The sequence below is a fragment of the Euleptes europaea genome, chromosome 3 (assembly GCF_029931775.1).
Source record: "Euleptes europaea isolate rEulEur1 chromosome 3, rEulEur1.hap1, whole genome shotgun sequence".
Taxonomy (NCBI): Eukaryota; Metazoa; Chordata; class Lepidosauria; order Squamata; family Sphaerodactylidae; genus Euleptes; species Euleptes europaea.
In genome coordinates, this window is record NC_079314.1 from 10896713 (window position 1) to 10916236 (window position 19524).

The following is a 19524-nucleotide window of genomic DNA, read 5'->3' on the forward strand; positions in this document are numbered from 1 at the left end:
AACCTTGGGGTCCCTGCACCGAACAAAAAAGTCCTAGTGGTCCCTGGTCAAAAAAAGGTTGGGAACCACTGTTCTAGCAGGAGTCCTCAGCACCACCCGGAGGCTGGGGAAGAAACTGCTGCGGCTTCAGCTGGGCCACTGCAGGTGGCCTTAGACTAGGTGAAGTGGGCACAGGAGGGAGGGAGCCCCAGCGCATGGGCACAAAGTGCTCCTTCAATGCTTGCCCTCCAATTGTGGGTCAGGAAGAGCAAAGGGATTGCACCTCCTCTCCCTCCAAAAGAGGAATGTGTGGGAGGAAAAAGAAGGGGCAGCCCCTCTTGCGCACCAGCATTTCCTCCCTGAGGCTATGTGTGTGTGTGGGGAAGGGGGGCCACTGCAGCCACCTCCCCCACAACTGCTGCTTAATCTGCGGCGGCCTCCTGTGGCCTGTGGAGAGGGTGGCCAAGGAGATTCATGGCAAAGTGAGACCTGCTGGGCAAAACAAGAGCCACTCTGTTTCACTATCGGCCACTAGCAACTCTGGGCACACCTGTCAAGGGCCATTGTATGGCTCCGAGGGGTGCCCGAAGGGGGACTCGTGCAAGCTGTTCTGGTTGCCCCCCTATCACTGTGGCTGGGACAGGCTGGCTTGGCAGGCTGACCGGGGATGGGGGTATCTCTCCAGGGAGGAAGGCTGACGGGGCAGTGGAGTGTTGTGCAGCTCGAGGCAGAGAAGGGGCGGGTGGGAGTGGGGTGAGGCGGATGCCTTCTCGTTCCTCCCCTCCTCCGTGCAGAGCTCTGCCCAAGTTCTTACTCTATGGGGTGTGTGCCTGTCCCCCCTCTAGACAGCAAAGTCTTTCTCTAGAGGAGGGGCTGAGGAGGAGCCATCCCATGCTGCAGCGGCCTCCAGATGGGTCAGTCAGGACAACCCCTCCAAAAACTTCCTCTTTTAGAGCAGCTGCTTTGTTTTGTTTGTTTTTTGCTGTTCTAGCAAAAAGCAGCTCTCTAGATGTAGCAACTTCTGGGGCACAACCATTATAGTTGCCTGACTGTAGAAAGGCCTTGTCTGATCGAAGGAACTGGTGAAGAGATATTCGTGTCCTTGGGCTGCTTTTTGTTCCTCTTCTACCTCCCTACCTTTTGGGTTGTCTGATGTGTATTTATAGACCCACAATACATGGTGGAAGGCAGTGTGTGCATGTGCCTGTGAGACGTTGCACTCGCACATATGTGGGACCTGCAAATCCTGCCAGAAGCAGCAGCAACGGCACTGGTCTTAGGGCATTTTGCTTTGCTCTCCCTCCCAGGGTTCCCTCCCTCCTGCCTATGCACAAGGAACGCTAGCAGTGCAATCCAAAGGTGGGGACCTGAAAGCGCTCAGGAGATGGCACGAACCCGGTGCCATCATAAATGCACCTTGCGCTGGCATAAGGGGCATTTATGGTAGCACTGAGGCATGTATGCCAGTGCTGAGAAGCGGTGTGGCAGCACAATGCATGGGCACTGCCACTGCGGCACTATGCCTCTGGCACACAGGCCCATGTCGGCGCAAAAGGGGCTGTTCCAGGGGGCAGGGTCAGCATTACACCAGCAAAAACCTTAGTGCAGCCCACAGAGCTGCATTAAAGGTTCGCAAAAATTGCCCCCCCCCCATTGGCACTGCCACATCCTCAGGGCCTCAGGCAGCTCTGGAAGCTGACCAAGCAGCTGGCCAATGGGGCGGAAAGCAGCCAAGCCCCCACAGCAGCAGCCAATAGCAGAGCCACACACTGTTTAAAAGCACCTGTCCCTCTGCACACACCTTCTTGCAGGTAGGGTTCATAGCCCAGGATGCTGTCCGAAAGCCACCGGAAGTGCAGACTTAGGATCAGGACTGGCAGGTGGTGTGTTGCTGCAGGGCCCTCCTTCTGTGGCTGCCACTGTGACCAGGGTTGCTGGTGTTGGACCTCCACAGTCCACTGGTTCTTGGTGGTGGGGGTCACGGAGCACCCCCAGGGGGTTCCCGCCACTCCCCCAGCCACTGCTGTGGTCCGTAGGGGTAGGCCTCCTTTGCCTAGTCCTGCCCCCTTCCCACCCATCACTGTCTCCCTCTTCCTCTGGCCCCCTGGTGGCCGTCTGCTCCCTTGACCGTTTTAGGCAAGAGATGCATCATGCAACCAATGTCAAGTATTCTTCTCATTTTCCAAACTCACTTCCACCTGAGCCTGTATTCCTGTTTCTTTCTGTTCATTTTTTGCACATGCTCCTTTATCAAAATCCTGTACATTACCCAAATCAACTGCTCCTTGTTTCGGGACAAGATTTTCAAGAGTTTTTTCTTGCTCTAATTCTACAGGTGGGTTGAATGAGAATTTTTCCGAAGGCGCCCTTAATCTAACTTGAAGGAGCTTTTTGTTGTCCCTCTTTTCGAAGAGGGAAATTCACATCCCAGGTATTTTATGACTTCATAAAGCATGGCCCACTTTGAAACAGCAGCAGGGTTTAGATCCCACACATGCACTTGTTGCAGTCACAAAGTGCCCCCAGCTGGCCTTTGGTGGGCTCGCGCAGGCACCCTTGCGCTCACGGCCAACAATGTAAAAGATATATAAAACTATGCTATGTAGGCCAACATAAGATATAAATACTAGTCTTCACATGCAAACCTTTTATGGGACTCCAGATATTTTCAAGTGAAAGCTTATGTTCACTCAGGACTTGTTGTATTTTGTCAAACAAGGTTGTGGATGAATGGTTTTCTATTGGTAAAAATGTTAAAAATCTCTCATAGGGTTTTCCATTATAGCAGTATAAAACCACAATTACCAGCTGGTCAACATGTGTCAGGTCAGGTGTAGAGTCAACAATAATAGAGTAGTATTTGGTGTCTAGGTTGCTGATTTGATTCACAATTCCATTTTGCACATGTTTTCCCATGATTTCTAGCAATCCTTCATACATGGTTTTGGATAGGTAAGTAACATTTATTTTTTCATTTTTACATTTCTCGAGATGTTCATGTAAAAATGGGTCGAACTCTGCAATAAGGTCAATGGCCCCCATGAAGTTTCTATTATTTGGTGAGCCCCACTTCTCCTCGTGACCTCTAAATGCCAAACCTCTTTCACTTAAAAACTTTATAACAGCTACAACCCTTTTCAATACTTCAAAATAGTACTGTGTTTTTTCTCATCTGTTCCTCAAGTTGCTGATCCACAGTGTTTTTATTTGACTTTCTTGTTATCTAACACAACATCACCCTCTTATGTTCCATGCTGTCTTCATGATTTTCCAGAGTTCTGTGTACATTCATCCAGTCAGATGTTGTAAGTGATGTTTGGCATTTAGAGAAGAGTTTGCAAACAAAACAGTAGATACAGCCTTTGCTCTGAGTAAACTAACCAGGATCTCATCACAGTCTGACCATTTTTCAAACTTTTTTCAAAGTATTTGTTTGAGAAACTTCTGTTTTGCTCCTGCTGGATTTGGTATATACATCATCTGGTTTTTTATTTTGCCACTTCCAAAAAACTCAACTGAAAAAGCAAAATATAAAAATTTTACACTAGAAAACAGAAATATCTCAGTAAATATGGGAACTGAAGCACTAGTTGCTGGTTAACGAAACCAGTAGAAATATACACATAAAAATATCATCCGTGCTAACTATGGACCAAGCTTATAAGCACACCTATACATCTTTAACACTAAACACTAGCAAAGATATAATCAAAAACTTACCAAAAATGAAGAAAAAGAAAATTTGGAGGAATGAAAGTCACAACACCCAACATCAATACATGGAAAAAAGTATTGGTTCATTCTCTAAAAGTGTCCTCAACAAGGGCCAGGGATTTTTCGGCCTTGGCCCCAGCCTGATGGAATGTTCTGAGTGACATCAGGGCCCTGCTGGACCTTCAGAAGTTAAGCAGGGCCTGTAAAACAGAGATATTCCACCAGGTCTACAATTGAGGGCAACCACAGGTTGTTGTTACTGGCCTCCTTCCCCTCTCCTCCCCCTCGGGGCTTCTGATATGAGGATTTGGCTGCTTGGCCGGGCCTCCAACAGCCCTGTAATTATATGAGTACCATCTTGTTAACCGTATTAACAGTATTGAATGGTTTTATGAGTTTTTTAATTATGAATTTTAGATATATATGATTTTATTATGATTGTTGTTACCTGCTGTCAGGTAAAGGAAAGGAATGGGGATCTTCAGGAGCGGCTAACACTCTGGTGTGGGCCTAACTCAGCTTCTTTTCCCGACAGGGTATACTTTCTAGGTGACCAACTGAGGCATGAGGACCCAGGGCAGAGTAACAAATATTTTATTAAAGAGGTCTAATAATAATGATAATGCAAGCCACAATAGGATGACAAAACCAGTCAATCAAACCAATAAAAACCTCAAACCTTGACTGTCTCTAGCCGTCTCCTGGCATTGGGCTTCAGGCTAATTCACCCCTTACCGGATGAGGGATTCCTCTGTCTGCAGCAGCCTCTCCCCAGCCCCGCTCCCTAGGAGTGAACCCCTTCCCTTTTCAGGCAAAGCCTTTTATTCCTTCTGCCCAGGCACCACCCCCTTACCCCTGATTGGCCCTAGCCTTCCTTCCAAATCCTCTTCCACCAATCACAAGGCACATAGGGTACCTGGGCGATGTAGGCCTGGTAACTACTTTAATATAGGCCTCCCAAGGGCCTGTAGGCCACACTTGAGGCTTAGGGTGATAACACTTGCCACGAGCCCAGCTTTGACCGGGAATGAGGGCGGGCTATAAATTTAACTAATAAATAAATAAATAAATAATAGGGAGGTAGAAGGTCATCAGAGGAGGCTTGTTAGGATGAAGAGGTGAAGATCTGATTTTTGGTGTTAAAATGCACAAGCGAGACGAGTGCAGCCTGAATTGAGAATTCAGATGTCCTTTTATGGTTGCGACTGGCTCTAGCTTAAGGGCTGAGCTACAGAACTATTAAGCCATGCAGCAAGGAAGGATTTGAGAATCCCGCTGCCAAAATGTAGACTGTGACTAGATTCTGGCAAGCTCAGTGAGCCCATGCAGCGGGGGGCAGGGGGGGTTTCGGGCGCTGCAAGCCCCCGAGGAAAGTTTGAAATTTGGCCGATTACAGGGACATTTTGAGGCCACATGAAACGGGTATTAGAGCAACATTCAGTACTTCAGCTCATTGGCTTGTGATTCTATCACTAAAAAACTCCAATTTTGTTGAGAAATTCGCTCACTAAAAAAAAGTTGCTTGTGGGGGGGGGGGCCTTCAGGATTAGGGGCCCTAAGCTTCATTAGTTTCACAGCAGATCCGAAGGCTAGAGAATGTCAGGTTCTCCAGCCAACCTGGGCAATTCCCAAAAAGCCACTCGCTCAGACAACCAAGTCAGAAGCAGGTAAACTTTATGGTAGAAGCAACAGGTCCAGCTAAGGCAACGTGCAGTTTCAAAGCTGCTAATGAGGAGCCAGGCTACTAGGCAGAACTTAAAAGCACGATTACATTACAGGTGCAATTCAAACGGCCTGGGAAATGACTAGATAACGGCATTTGGCGGGAAGGAGGAATACAGAGCCTAAACACGGCATTGCTCCTTAGCCGCTCAAGGCCGAGGCAAGGGAGGGGGAACGAACGGGGTGTGGGAATAACAAAGCAAATGAACATCAAAGCAAGCATGCGAACACTGGCCTAACCCATGTCAGGAGCCTGACCGCTTATACGGGTCAGTCCTAGCACGGCTAGGCGAGAACTCAGCAGACATACAGTGAAGAACCAAAGGTATCAAAAGGCAAACCAAAGGTATTAAAAGGCAACTTCTGACATTGCCGGGCTCCTGAACCCTGGGAGGGCGTGTGTGTGCGCGTGTGGAGGGAGGGGGGCTTGCATGAACCAAGAAGGGCCGCTGCGGGGCTCCTCGTGTAACGCCCAGATATAAGGACTGGTTTAGAACACTATGTATTCATACGCACACACATGGAAGCTTTGGGAAGTTGGCATCCGGGAGCCACGAACCAACAAATCATGCTCTCTGTGCCTGGTACGGCCTCTCACCAGTAGAGAGCTCTGAATTATGTTCATCTTCAGGAATGTGGTTTCTGGTTACAGAGCTCACAAGATCAGGCACTCACGAAGTGACGCCTTCGGCCAATATCTATAGGTTATGCTAATTAGACAGAAGTAGACACTTAATGTGCATTGGTGCTTTTGTGTATCAAGCTGCTTGTCAGCAGCCATGGGCCTGCCCCATGCGAAGGCATAAATGATACTGACTTTCCTTTGTTTCTCGGGTGAGTCACTCTGCACATCTTATTTGTGGGTTATTTCACCCCCAGGTCTGTGTTTTGCTAAAGAACTGTAGCTCTTTTTAACCTCCTCCTAGTTGTCTTCATTGGACTCTATAAGACCACCAGGGCACTTCACTCGTGGGAGTCGCTAGCACGCCCCATCCCGAGAATGGCAGGCAACCTTTGGGGCACAGGACACTTCTGCCATGGTCCAGGCGCGGGGGGGAGAGGGGGGTGTTGGCGCGTCCTCGCTCCTTCTGGGAGGGGGAAAGCCCCCTCCCCCACGGTGGCCGCCCCCGCCCCCGGGGCCACTCCCACTCCTCTCTGGCTCAGAGTCCCCTCCCAGGTCCCTCCTCCTCCAGGCCGGGCGGCAGGGCAGCTTCGGCTAGCCGCACTGGGCATGCGCAGCCGCCTGCTGGGCACGCGCAGAAGCAGCGAGGCGACTCGCCGGCGCAGAGGGGTTCCGGCGCGGGCCTGGCTGCTCGCTGGCGAGGCGCCCTCCCAGCAGCCCTGCGAGGTAGGCCTGGCCTCTGGCACTTAGCCTTTAACGCGCTACCCCCCACCAACCAAATGGTGCAAGGGGGCTGACGAATCCCCGCAAAAACTGGGACGGAAAAACCGCACTTTGGGCGAGGCAGCTTGTTGGAGATGTCCCCGCGTGCCAAGGGGTGGGGTGGGGGGCTCAGGCGTCCTTCCCCTGCTGTCAGCCGGCTCCTGTTTATAGAACCATAGATTTGGAAGGGTCCATAGAGGCCATCTAGTCCAACCCCCTGCTCAATGCAGGATCAGCCTAGAGCACTGGTTCCCAACCAGGGGTCCGTGGACCCCCAGGGGTCCGCGAGAACTAAAGTAAGGTCCGCGAAACAAAGTTATAAACCCATAATAAATTAATATTTTCAATTAAAAGTTCTCTATTAGAAAAATATATATTCAAATATTATTCTAAGCTTAATGTTTAACTAACAGTTATGATTAAAGTTTATTTTCAAATTCTCTGAATTTTTATTTTGAACCTTGGGGTCCCTGCACCGAACCAAAAAGTCCTAATGGTCAAAAAAAGGTTGGGAACCACTGGCCTAGAGCATCCCTGACAAGTTCTCGTCCAGCTGCTTAAAGACCGCCAGTGAGGGCGAGCTCACCACCTCCCCAGGCAGCCGATTCCACTGGTGAACTACTCTTATTGTAAAAAAATGATAATAATTCCAAATGTCCAGCCGTAATTTAAACCCATTGTTGCGAGTCCTATCGTCTGCTGCCAGTAGGAACAGCTCCCTGCCCTCCTCTAAGTGGCAGCCCTTCAAATACTTAAAGAGAGCAATCCTGTCCCCCCTCAACCTCCTCTCTTCCCGACTGAGCATTCCCAACTCCCTCAGCTTTTCCTCGTAGGGCTTGGTCTCCAGGCCCCTGATCATCCTCGTCGCTCTCTTCTGCGTCCATTTGATAATGTCCACATTCTTTTTGAAGTGAGACCCCCCAGAACTGCACACAATATTCCGGGTGCGGCCTGACCAATGTACAGCGGAGGTGTGACATCTTGCGATTTGGGTGTTATGCCTCTGTTGATCCACCCCAAGATTGCATTAGCTTTTTTTGTCGCTGCACCACACTGGCTGCTCATATTTAACTTACGATCTGCCCGTACCCCAAGATCCTATTCACACACACTGCTACCCACTCCAGTTTGGTTCCTGCTTTTTTTCAAGGGTTGAGGGCAGAAATCAAGGGCCAAGGATTTTATTCTCTGTGCTGGGTGGGCATGTCATACAAACTAAAATGGGAGCCAGAGACCCCGTGGAGACTAACAAAATGTGTTCTGACAGAATCTCGCTGCATCGGATACCTGTAAGGAGGGGGACTGGGGCTCTTGTAAGTTTTGGCTGGAATAACTTATTTGGCTGCAACAGCAAACTATGGTTGTTCATCTGGCATGACTGTTCCCTGCCCCCTCCTCCGCCCCGGTGGCTGCTTCTAACGTGCCCATCTCTTCCCCTTCCAGCTCCGGGGCAGGGGGCATAGCCCTCGGCAAGACCAAGCAATGACCCGCCCAGGAGGACGCTGAGAACTCCCTTGGCTAGAGATGGAGCCACCTGGGGAGGAGTGCGACTGGAGCTGCTCTGCCACGCGAGCCTGCCTGGAGGAGGCCCATTTCCCGGCGAGCGTGGGAGCTGAAGAGAGGAGCGAGTTCTGGGCCTTCTGGGAGAGGCTGCAGCGTTTCCGTGGCCCAAAGGCAGAGAAGGGTCTTGCAGGCTCTTGCCGCCCCCCTTCGCAGTCTGGCGTGGCAAAATTGCCGCAGGAGTACGACTCCCGCTTGCGCATCAACCTGCAGCTTCCAAGGCGGGAAGCGGCAAGAGTGCCGGGCGGCCAGCTGCGAGATTTCCGTCGGGCCCTGCTCCACTTCTTGGACTTTCAACAGAAGCGCAGTTTCTCGCGCCTGGCGCAGCTGCAGAGAGAACGGGCCGCCTTGCCCATAGCACGCTTCCGGGAGCCGCTGCTGGCTGCTGTGGCAAGGAGCCAGGTGGTGGTGGTGGCTGGAGACACGGGCTGCGGCAAGTCCACGCAGGTGCCGCAGTTCCTCCTGGATGCCGGATACACCCATGTGGCCTGCACCCAGCCCCGGCGCATCGCCTGCATCGCCTTGGCCAAGCGGGTGGCCTACGAAAGCCTGCAGCAGTACGGGAACCAGGTGTGCTTCAGCTAGGGCAGATGCCGGCCCCTCTGGGAGTGGGCCTTGAGGAAGTGCCTTGGAGGGCAGGAGTCGGCCCCTGACCAAGAATGGGGCAATCTGGTGGGGCCTGAGGATTGGTAAACCAACAGGTGCTTGCCTGTGTCAAGGGCTCTCCAAAAAGCAGGCCGATGAGGCCTCAAGGGCCGCATCTCTCCCCACCCCCCCCGTTTTCTCTTTCTTGCTCTGAGCGCCTTTCTGGCCATATCACAAGTCGGAGGAGAGGAGGAGGCCCTGGCCTGGGTCTGAGCAAGGGTCCCTCTGGCCTGGTTTTTGGCCTCTGGGAATCCCACAACCAGTAGCGTAAGCAGAAGACGGCTGCTTGGGACCAGCCAAGCACCACACCCTGCTGTTTCAAAATAGCTCCCCCCCATCCCCGTCCGCACGTGTGTGGTGCGTGGCTCTGGCCAAAGCCAGAAATGCCTCTGTCTGTCCTGCCCTTGGCACACAGGTCGGCTACCAAATCCGCTTCGAGAGCACCCGCTCCTCGGCCACGCGGATCGTCTTCCTGACCGAAGGGCTGCTCCTGCGCCAGGCCCAGCGGGACCCCACGCTGCCTGGCTACCATGTGCTGCTGGCGGACGAGGTCCATGAAAGGCGCTTGCACGGGGACTTCCTCCTGGGGCTGCTGCGGAGGCTCCTGCTGGCCCGGCCCGACCTGAAGCTGGTGCTCATGTCTGCCACCATCAACATCCAGCTCTTCGCTGACTACTTTGGGGGGGCCCCCGTGATCCAAGTCCCCGGCCGGCTCTTCCCCATCATGGTGAGGAGGCTCCTCTGGGGCGGGGCGGGGCAGGGCGGTTTTCTTCAGGTGGAGGCTGCCTTTTTGTGGGGAGGGGCATGGGTGAAATTGTTGTCCTCTGTTGGAATCCGCTCTCCCTTTTTTCCCGGTTTATGAGATTTCAGCAGGTCAGCTTGTGCATTTTCCAGCTTTAGTCCTGTGACAGTGAAGGCTGGAAAGACGGTTTAAAGAGGAACTTCACGGCGTGCCTTCTGTCTGCCCCTCCCCCAGGTCCTGTATGAACCCATCCCCCCCGAGGAGGGGGCCAGTGGGCGTAAGGAACGGCTGGATCCCCGGCCCTACCTGCGTGTCCTCCAGTCCATCGACCACAAGTACCCTCTGGAGGAGAGGGGCGACCTGCTCATCTTCCTCAGCGGCGTAGCCGAGATCGGGGCTGTGGTGGAGGCTGCCCAGACCTATGCCGCTCACACCCAGCGCTGGGTGGTTCTTCCTCTGCACAGCACCCTCTCTGTGGCTGAGCAGGACAAGGTAAGGGGTGGCAGGGCGGGGCTGGGCAGCCAACCCAGAGTCAACCTGTCTTGGCTCTCCGTTGCCAGGCTTGAGCAGGATGGATGGGAGTGGAGCAGAAGGCAGTCTGGTATTTGCTATGGAAGGAAATTGAGGGGGGGTGTCCATTGGTGGTGTGTGTGTCTTGTGGGAGGTTGATCTTCAACCTGATCTGGATGGGATTAAAGAAGAAATCCAGCCTTGCCTTTGGAGACCCGAGTGGCACTTTCCCCTGTGCCAAGCACTTTCCCTGGGTTAGGCTGGTGTGCCCCTCCTGGGCAGAGAGTGCTTTGTTAGCCATGCCCTGATAACATTCAGATGCTCTTCCTGCTGCGTGTTGCTTGTGGGTCTGCCCTTGAAGGTGACCTGGAAACGTTGCTGGGCCTGATCCCTCGCTAGAGGGGCCTGCTTGAACTACAGCTGGCCAGTATTGAAATCTCCCTTGGGACTTCCAGGGGGCTTCCAGGCACCGTGTGGGAGCTGGGCTATCAAAGTACACCTGGCAAGCCTGCTTCTGCTTTCGGGCCTATAGCAGAGGTTCGGCGCTGGAGCTTATACCTTCAGAGGGAAGGTGAGGGCCTTCTTGGTGGAGGCTCCCTGGCTGCAAATACTGTTCTTGGGAGCATTACCTGGGGCCTGCAGAGAGGGCTTTTAGGAGCGGGCGGAAGGTGGCTCCTGATCATGTAATAGATGATGTGTGTTTTTCTTTGGGGTTCTCTGCCTTGGTTGTCTTTATCACTGCTGGTTTTGCCATTATGTTGTGGTTTCATTCTTTTTAGATTTACATAGGGTAACTGCCCTATGAGGAGCAGTTAAAATGCTTAAGGCTATTTAGCTTGGAAAGAAGGTGGTTAAGGGGAGACATGATAGAGGTCTATAAAATTATGCATGGTATGGAAAGAGCGGGCAGGGAAAAGATTTGTCCCTTTCTCATAATACTAGGATGTGGGGTCATCTGCTGAAGCTGGAGGGTGAGAGATTCAAACCAGATTAAAGGAAGTATTTCTTCATACAATGCACATTTAAATTGTGGAACTCCCTGCCCCAGGATTGGGTGATGGCTGCCAACTTGGAAGGCTTTAAGAGGGGAGTGGACATGTTCATGGAGAAGAAAGTTATCCATGGCTGCTACTAAAAATGGATACTAGTCATGATGCATACCTATTCTCCAGCATCAGAGGAACATGCCTATTAGGTGCTGTGGAACACAAGCTGGACAATCCTCCTGTAGTCATCTTACTTGTGGGCTTCCTAGAGGCTCCTGGTTGGCCTCTGTGAACAGACTGCTGGACTTGATGGACCTTCTTGGTCTGATCCAGCATGGCCTTTCTTATATTCTTATGTAAATTTTGAGACATTCCCAAGCATAGCTGCTTTGAGAGTTTGCAAGGGGGCATGGAAATTCTCAACCAGTCCAACCTTTTTGCTTGTCCTTCAAGCACTTGGGCAGAGAGTCTAAATGATGTGCGGTTTACCTCATATTCTAGGCTTTTTTGTTTCCTTTCCTAGGAAAGGGAAGGGCCAAAGTGGGGCTTTGAAAGCAGTTAATGGCCAGAGTTGTCCTGAGAGGACAGCTAGATACGAATGTCGGAGAAAACCCCCGACGGAGGCAGTCCAGCAGAACAGGCCGGGAACTCTTAGGCCCATGGAGTGTGATGTGACGTGTGGGTCATTTTCATCTTCTCTGTGTGAAAAGAGTTGCCCGCAGGAAGAGAGCCGTCTAACCCCACTGTGGCCTCCCTCCCTCCCCTGGCAGGTATTTGATGTGGCGCCCCCCGGAGTCCGGAAGTGCATCGTCTCCACCAACATCGCTGAGACGTCGGTTACCATTGACGGTGTGCGCTTTGTGGTCGATTCAGGTAAGAGACAGATCCTTTCTGGAGCCTCTGGTGCTGACTGGAGCTTGAAGCCCCACTGGAGATGTGGGGAGCCTCTTTTCCTGACGTGGCTTTCAGCCGCCTGGCTCTGGCAGGAACTGGAGGCCAGAGGGGCACTTCCCTTTAAATTGGTTTTGGTCTATTGACCGCAATAAATGAAAGATGATAGTTGGGGCGCTTCTTCTCTCTGGCCCTGCGGCAAGTGAGTCAGTGGGTGAGTCTCCTTGGTGTCCACAGGTGCTTGGGGCAGGAGTGGCTCCTGGGACCTTCGGCTTTCTTTTTCTCTCTAAAGAGGGCGTCTGGTCGTTCATACATGAACACATGAAGCTGCCTTATACTGAGTCAGACCCTTGGTCCTTTGAAGTCAGTATTGTCTGCTCAGACTGGCAGCGGCTCTCCGGGGTCTCAGGCAGAGGTCTTTCACACCACCTACCTGCCTAGTCCCTTTAACAGGAGATGCCAGGGATTGAACCTGGGACCTTCTGCATGCCAAGCAGATGCTCTGCCACTGAGCCACAGCCAGTTGAAAATGGATGGGCGCTCAAGCGGTGCTGAGCAATAGGCCCAGGGGAGCGGCGGTGAACTCTGAAAATGTTGGTTCCCGCCGAGTGCTCAGAAGCAGAATAAATGCTGCTTGAGTGGCACTGTGAGTTCGGTGCCCAGTGTCGTGCTGGGCCCTGCGATTCCCTGGCTGTGCCCTGCGCTGGCTGACCCGCCGCCTGCCTTGCAGGAAAGGTGAAGGAGCTCAGCTACGACCCCAAGGCCAAGCTGCAGCGGCTGCAGGAGTTCTGGATCAGTCGAGCCAGTGCCGAGCAGCGCAAGGGGCGTGCCGGTCGGACGGGGCCCGGAGTCTGCTACCGGCTCTATGCTGAGTCGGACTATGACGCCTTTCCGGCCTACTCAGTGCCAGAGATCCAGCGCGTGGCTCTTGATGCCCTGGTGCTTCAGGTGAGGAGGGGCTGTAGCTGGGTGTGGGAAAGCCGTCTGGCTCCCACGCTGTGGGAGAGGACAGACTCCAACCGTGGCGGTGTCCTCTTGTGGCTGGGGGAATTTTCCCTTGGCTGACTTCAGCATGGCTGAAACTGGGGAGGCCTCTGGCAGCGCTGCCGGCTCTGGAAGATGGCTCAGGCCAGAAGCTGCTTCTGCACTTTGTCCCCTTCTATCTGAGCCCAGAGGGGCCGCTGTGGGAGCTTTACGCCCAGGAGGCCCATGGCTCCCTCCCCAGCATCTCCGTCCCAAAAAGCATTTCTCGCTGCAGGGCTATGAGTCCCGGGAGCCCAAAGGGTGGCAGTTTTGAACCCCTGGAGCCAATAGGGGAAGGAACCCAGAAGGGGGAAGTTCTCACGCTTGGGCACAAGTCATTCACACGCTGCTTCTGGGACATCCTCTTACTGTTTCACTGACGTGATCCTTATTTGGGGCGAAAGGGGGGCTGGGTGTGGGGGCCTGCAGAGTGTCCGAGACCCGTCCTCAAGGGCAGCATCATCAGTGCGGAGGGACCCACCTCCTGTCTCCTGGCACAAACGTCCAAGGTCCTGCCTGCCTTGCCCTCCGGCTGGAGTTCTTGCTGCCCTACGTTGGTGGGTTTGAGAAGGGGGTGGAGGAACCTGCCCCTCTCTCCTCCTCACTCCTCACTCCTCCTAGATGAAGAGCATGGGTTTGGGGGACCCGCGAGACTTCCCTTTCCTGGAGCCTCCCCCTGTGGCCAGCCTGGAGACAGCTGTGGGATACCTGAAGCACCAGGGAGCGCTGGACACAGAGGAGAATCTCACGCCCATCGGGAGCCTGCTGGCCGAGCTGCCGGTGGAGGTGGTGGTTGGTGAGCAGCGGGGCTCAGCCCTAAACTCAGTTCTGGTTCTGGGACTTGGTCCGTCCTGCAGTTGGAGCACCTGATAAGGGTGGTGGAGCTGGGGGGCGGGGCCTCTAACTGGTTGGACTGTGCTGAATGTTTTGCACAAAAGAAAGCCCTCCCCCTCCCCCCATCAAAGGAACCTCTGAGGATGTGTTGAGCGGCTTTTGGGGCAGTCAGTGTCCTGGTGTGGGGCAGGGCTTGGAGAGCCAGTGTGGTGTAGTGGTTAAGTGCTGTGGTTTGGAGTGGTGGACTTCAATCTGGAGAACCGGGTTTGATTTCCCACTCCACATGAATGGCAGAGGCTAACCTGGTGTACCGGATTGGTTTCCCCACTCCTACACATGAAGCCAGCTGGGTGACGTTGGGCTAGTCACAGCTCTATTAAGAGCTCTCTCAGCCCCACCTACCTCACAGGGTGTCTGTTGTGGGGAGGGGAAGGGGAGGTGATTGTAAGCCGGGTTGATTCTCCCTTAAGTGGTAGAGAAAGCCAGCATATAGAAACCACCTCCTTCTCCTCCTCCTCCTCCTCTCTGTTATGGTAGAAATGTGGGCATGGCTGAAATGCCCTGCCCGAGTGCGGTGGAGGGGAAGGGAGGCAGGCTCTCCAGATGTGCCGGGGGGGCAGCTGATGCCTCTTGCCTCCCTGCAGGGAAGATGCTCGTGCTGGGCACTCTCTTTGGCCTGGCTGCCCCCACCCTGACCACGGCGGCCATCTTGAGCATACCCTCCCTGTTCATGCGCAGTGGCAGCGGGCGTTCTGACCCGGACTGCGCTACTGCCCGGCGGCCTCTGGAGAGCCCCGTGGGGGACCCCCTGACTTTGCTGAACGTCTTCGACGCCTGGGTGCAGGTGAGTATGTCCGAGGATGCACCCCTTCCTGTGCTCTGCCTCGGCTGCGGCTCCCCCCCACCAGGGCTTTTGATAGTGCTCGGGGGCCTGGGAGGGGGTGGTGTTCACGGGGTTTCCCATCCTGCCCTCCCCCCGGCCATTTTTCTTCTGTTGCTTGCCCTCATCCTTTTCTGTGGGCAAAGCCTCGATGGGTGCATGTTCTTGCTCTTAGGGAATCAGTGGTGGCTGCTTGCATTCCCATTCTGCAGATGGTAAAACGGGGCCCAGGGCAGGCTGCCCTGCACAAAGCCTCCTAGTAGGCCTGTGACTGCGGGGGGGGGGGCTGATTTGAGCACCAGGAGAAGTCTATTATGGCACCCAAACATCAAGAGGATTGTGCCTGGATATACCCCACGGGGGCCGAGGATACCCTGATTTTTGGCTGGCCTGGCCCGATGTGTGAGACGAAGGGCCATTGGGGCTGGGTGGGCGTCCGCCTGCCTGTGTCCTGAGGGTCGCGTCTGGTCTTCCCTGCTGGCAGGTGAAGTCTGAGAAGCGTGGTGGGTCCCGGCGTTGGTGCCGCCGTCGAGGCCTGGAGGAGCACCGGCTCTACGAGGCAGCCAACCTGCGACGCCAATTCCAGGTGGGTCTGGTGATTGGGTTTGGGTGGGAGCGGGCAAAGGGGAGGAGGGGCTGGTGCTCCCTGTGGCAGGGGAGGGATTCCGTTGCATGGTGGCTCCAGCAGAGCTGTGCCAGTGCTTGAAGGTGGCATTGGTGGCCCACTGCCTTTTCCTGGCAAGGGGGGGGAAGGGGCAGAGGGCGATGAGACCATGCCATCCTTGGCCCCTTTCTTGGCCAGGAACTGCTCCGGGACCACCAGCTGCTGGAACCTGCCGCTCGGCCCAGCGACGCCTATACCCGGCAGAGCCGGCTCCGGGAGCGCCGGGAGCTGCACAGACTCAAGCGGGAACACGAGCAAGGGGCGGGCCGGCGGCGCAAGGTGCTTCGCCTGTGGGATGAGCAGGCTGGTTCTTCCTCGGGAGACGAAGGGGAGGCGGAGCGTGGCCTTGACATCCAGGTGGGTGACCTTAGAGGCCTGGCCTCTTCATTTTTTTTTATTCTATAAATTGAGGATACAGAAGAAAGAAAAAGAAGGAAGGGGAAAAGTAAAGTAAAACATACTTTATCCTCCGAGCCTTAACAAAGTTTATGTTTAAAAGGAAAAATAGAAATACTATTAGAAGTTCTGTCCTTAATCTTTGACCTTAGAACACTTTAAAGCCCTATCAAATATCTAAACATATCAAAGCATAACTACTCTTAATATATCACTACAAATTCTCTGCTAAATTACTTTCTAGTTTTTTAGATTGTTTATAAGCTGTTTGAATAATAATCATAAAAAGGCTGCCATTTCAACTTGAATTCTTCCATTGGTTTTTTGTTGACCAATTGCGTTAGTTTAGCCATCAAAACAAAGTCTTAGAGTTTGTTGGTTCACTCTGTAATATCTGGAGTTCTGTTTTCCAGTGTTTAGCATACACAATTCTGGCAGCTGAAGTTGCATATTGGCAAAGCTCTTTATGCATGGAGTCTAACTGGGGTGGGACCATTCCTAACATACATTTGGTATCTCATTTGTAATTCTCCCGGAGCATTTTCTGGAGTTCTGAATGTATCGTTTGCCAGTATTTTTGGCTTTTGTGACAAGCCCACCACTGATGATAGAAGGATCCTTCTCTTCCTGGCCTCTTCTTTTCCTGGCCTCTTTCTACCAGAAGCTGAGGCTCTGTGGCTGGAAGGCATCCGGATCGAAGGCCTGCCTTGGTGCTGGGCTGGGGGTGGGTGGGGCTCTGGCTGCCCAGTGCTGCTGGTCTCGGTCTCCTGCCGCAGCAGAGTGACTTCTACTCCCTCCTGTTCCGGCCCAGGACGTGAAGTTCCAGCTGCGCCACAACGTGTCAGAGCTGCAGGCGGCAGCCTCGGTGGGGCAGGGCCTGTCGCGGCCCCAGCTGGCCCTCCTGCAGCTGGTGCTGGGCCGGGGCCTGTATCCCCAGTTGGCGGTCCCGGACCCCTTCAACAGCACCCGCAAGGACTCGGACCAGGCAAGTACAGCCCCCCCCCCCCACCAAGGGAACGGAGACAGCTGTTCCCCTCCCCTGATGCTGAGGGGGCTGGGAGGCACAAGGCAGACCAGGCCTGAGAAAGGGCGCCCGTCTCCGGCAGGGCCCTGGATGGGAGCTTCTGGCCTTTCTGCTCTGGGGCTGTCGCGAGGTCCCGCCTGCTCCTTGCCCTGCAGATCTTCCACACCAAGGAGAAGGCTGGCATCCTCCTGCATCCCACCAGCATCTTTGCCAACTCACCGGAGCTGCTGGCACAAGACCGGGGGGCTGAGCGCCACAGAGGTACAGGGCTGGGGGGAGGTGCTCTACTGCCCGGCCCCTGCTAACAGAAGGCTCTTTTTTGCTTGGGGATTCTGGTTAGGGTGTAGTGCAAAACACCCCCAGGCTAGGCGGCATGCCTCATCCTAGCCTGCCAGCCATGAAGACTTCTGAGAGCCATGTAGGGGTAAGTGGTTGGAGGAGCAGACTCGGCCCAGGAAGACCTGGGTTCCAATCCCCCTGCTGCCAGGAAGCTTTGGAGGTCACCTTGGCCATTGCTCACTCTCTGCCCAAGCTTCCCCACAGGGTTGTTGTGAAGGTAAAGGGGAGGCGGGGAAATGACGCCCGACGCCCTGAGCTCCTTGGCGTGAGGGTAAAAGAGCCCCGTTGCCTCCTTGCTCGGCAGGCGCAAAGGACGACCTGAGCAGCCACCACCAGATCCTGGCCTTTGTCTCGCTGCTGGAGACCAACAAGCCCTACCTGGTGAACTGCCTGCGCCTGCCCGCCTTGCAGGTGAGTGTCCCTGGGCCTCTCCGGGCTGAGGGGGCCACTGGTGCCCTCTGCTCCCAAGAGGTATCAGCTGCCCCCCCTTCCTCCCTCCCCTACAGGCCCTCCTGCTCTTGGCCCGTTCCCTGGACACCAACGCAGACTGCACGCGCGTCGTGGCCGACTCATGGCTGGAGCTGCAGGTCCCTGTGGCCGAGGCCGCCCTGCAGTTGCTCTCCGCCGCCCTACGGCTCCGTGCCTCCTGGGAGAAGGTGCTGGAGCAGCAGCTGGCCTGCCGGAGAACCCCCAGGGGCCAGGAGGAGGGAGCCGAGGAAAGCCGGCCCAGCTCCCGCCAAGTGGGCCTGCTCACCCGGGAGCTTCTGGCCTTCCTGCAGACGGAGGTATTCTTGCTTGCTTGCTAGGGCTGGGGGGCGGAGGAGAGTTGGGCGGGCTCTCACTTGCCTTGGCATCTCGTACCAACAGGTGCAGTACAGCCTGCGGCGGCTGACACCCCTGGAGCAGCAGCATCTGTATGTGGGGCCCCAGGGGGTGGCTGCAGGGCCCCCCAGCCTGTTCCAGGGAATGGAGATGGTGCCCGACGAGGTGAAGGGGGGCTACAAGGTTGGCGGCTTCTTGACCTTCCATTGCCTGGTGGTGAGTATGGGGAGGGGTGGGGTGGGCTCCGGCGTTTCCTCGGGTGGGTGTGGAGTGGCAGAGGCCCCAGCCGGGGTCCTCCCTGGCCCGTGAACCCCTCGGCTTGTGTGTGCCCTGCAGGGCGAGGGGGACCTCTACGGCGAGTGTCTGCGCAGCTTCTGGACATGCCCGCGGTGCAGCCTCTACATGCCCTTCACCCCACTGGAGCGGGTGGCCCATGAGGACGCCTGCCGGTCCCCAGGCCCAGAGGGGGAACCTGGCCTGGCTGGTGAGTGGGTCCCTCTGGATGTGGGGCTCAAGTGAAGAGGGGGGGAAATGCCTGTTTGCTCACTCAACTTTCCTGCATTTCCAAGATACAGAAAGAGTCTCTCGTGCCTTTGGCAGAGAGTCTTATTCCCTCATGGAAAATGGGGGTGAGGTGCCCCATGAGTATTTTGTGGGTGGGAGGGCTGTTGCTGCTCCAGCCTCTACGCCAACCTTGTCTGCCCTTCCTCGCTTCCCCAGGTCCTTCTGAAGACGCTGCCCAGAGCTCTTCCGGAGCCTCTGCCCTGCAGCAGCCGTACCACTGCCCCTCCTGCCAGCAGAAGCTCCTCCTGACTCCCACGGAAATCTTGCGCCACCGGAAGCAGCATCAGGTGCCCTCGGACGGGTGACAAGTCCTGGCCAGGCTGGTGCGGTTGGCATACCTTCAGTCTCAGGCAGTACAAGACTTAGCTAAGCTTGGAGTCCAAAGACACTTGGAATAAAACCCCGCAGCATCAGAAGAGAGCCCGCCCGAGCCCAGCTCCCAGGACACACATTTTGGGGGCCGAGGGCAGAGCTGGGTGCAAAAGTCCCCACCCTCCGCAGCCAGGAAAGGGAGAACGGATTTTGCCCATGCCCCCTGCCAAAGGCTTCGTAGAGTTGGTTCTCATGTTTCCCATCAAGGAGGGGGGGTGCGTCTCTTCTGGTGCTGACGGATCTTGGCCTCTAGGTGGCAGCCTCACCACGTCCTGGCACGGGCTGGCTCTCTGGAAGGGGGTCGAAGCCGAACAAATGGGCGGGGGTTTCTGTGCCACCTCCGTGACCTGAAGGTTCCTGTACCCTCATTTTGGGCTGGGGGGACACACACACAACAGTGTCTGGTTGGGGCCGTGGGTCTTCTTCATTCACTTCTTGCCCATGGAAAACTTTGTAGGGTGGGAGATTCTCCC

The 19524-nt window shown here is 54.9% G+C and overlaps 1 protein-coding gene across 1 annotated transcript; it reads left to right on the top strand.

Moving 5' to 3' along the window:
• Positions 1 to 8323: 8323 nt before the first annotated feature.
• Positions 8324 to 18984, top strand: DHX34 (DExH-box helicase 34). Its single transcript, XM_056845745.1, has 16 exons — positions 8324 to 8929; positions 9420 to 9731; positions 9981 to 10238; positions 12013 to 12115; positions 12864 to 13081; positions 13778 to 13952; positions 14635 to 14834; positions 15355 to 15456; positions 15673 to 15891; positions 16742 to 16915; positions 17110 to 17215; positions 17598 to 17704; positions 17800 to 18078; positions 18161 to 18331; positions 18452 to 18599; positions 18836 to 18984. Exons 1-16 carry the CDS (start codon positions 8324 to 8326, stop codon positions 18982 to 18984), a joined length of 3327 nt encoding a protein of 1108 aa, XP_056701723.1.
• The last annotated feature ends 540 nt before the right edge of the window (positions 18985 to 19524 follow it).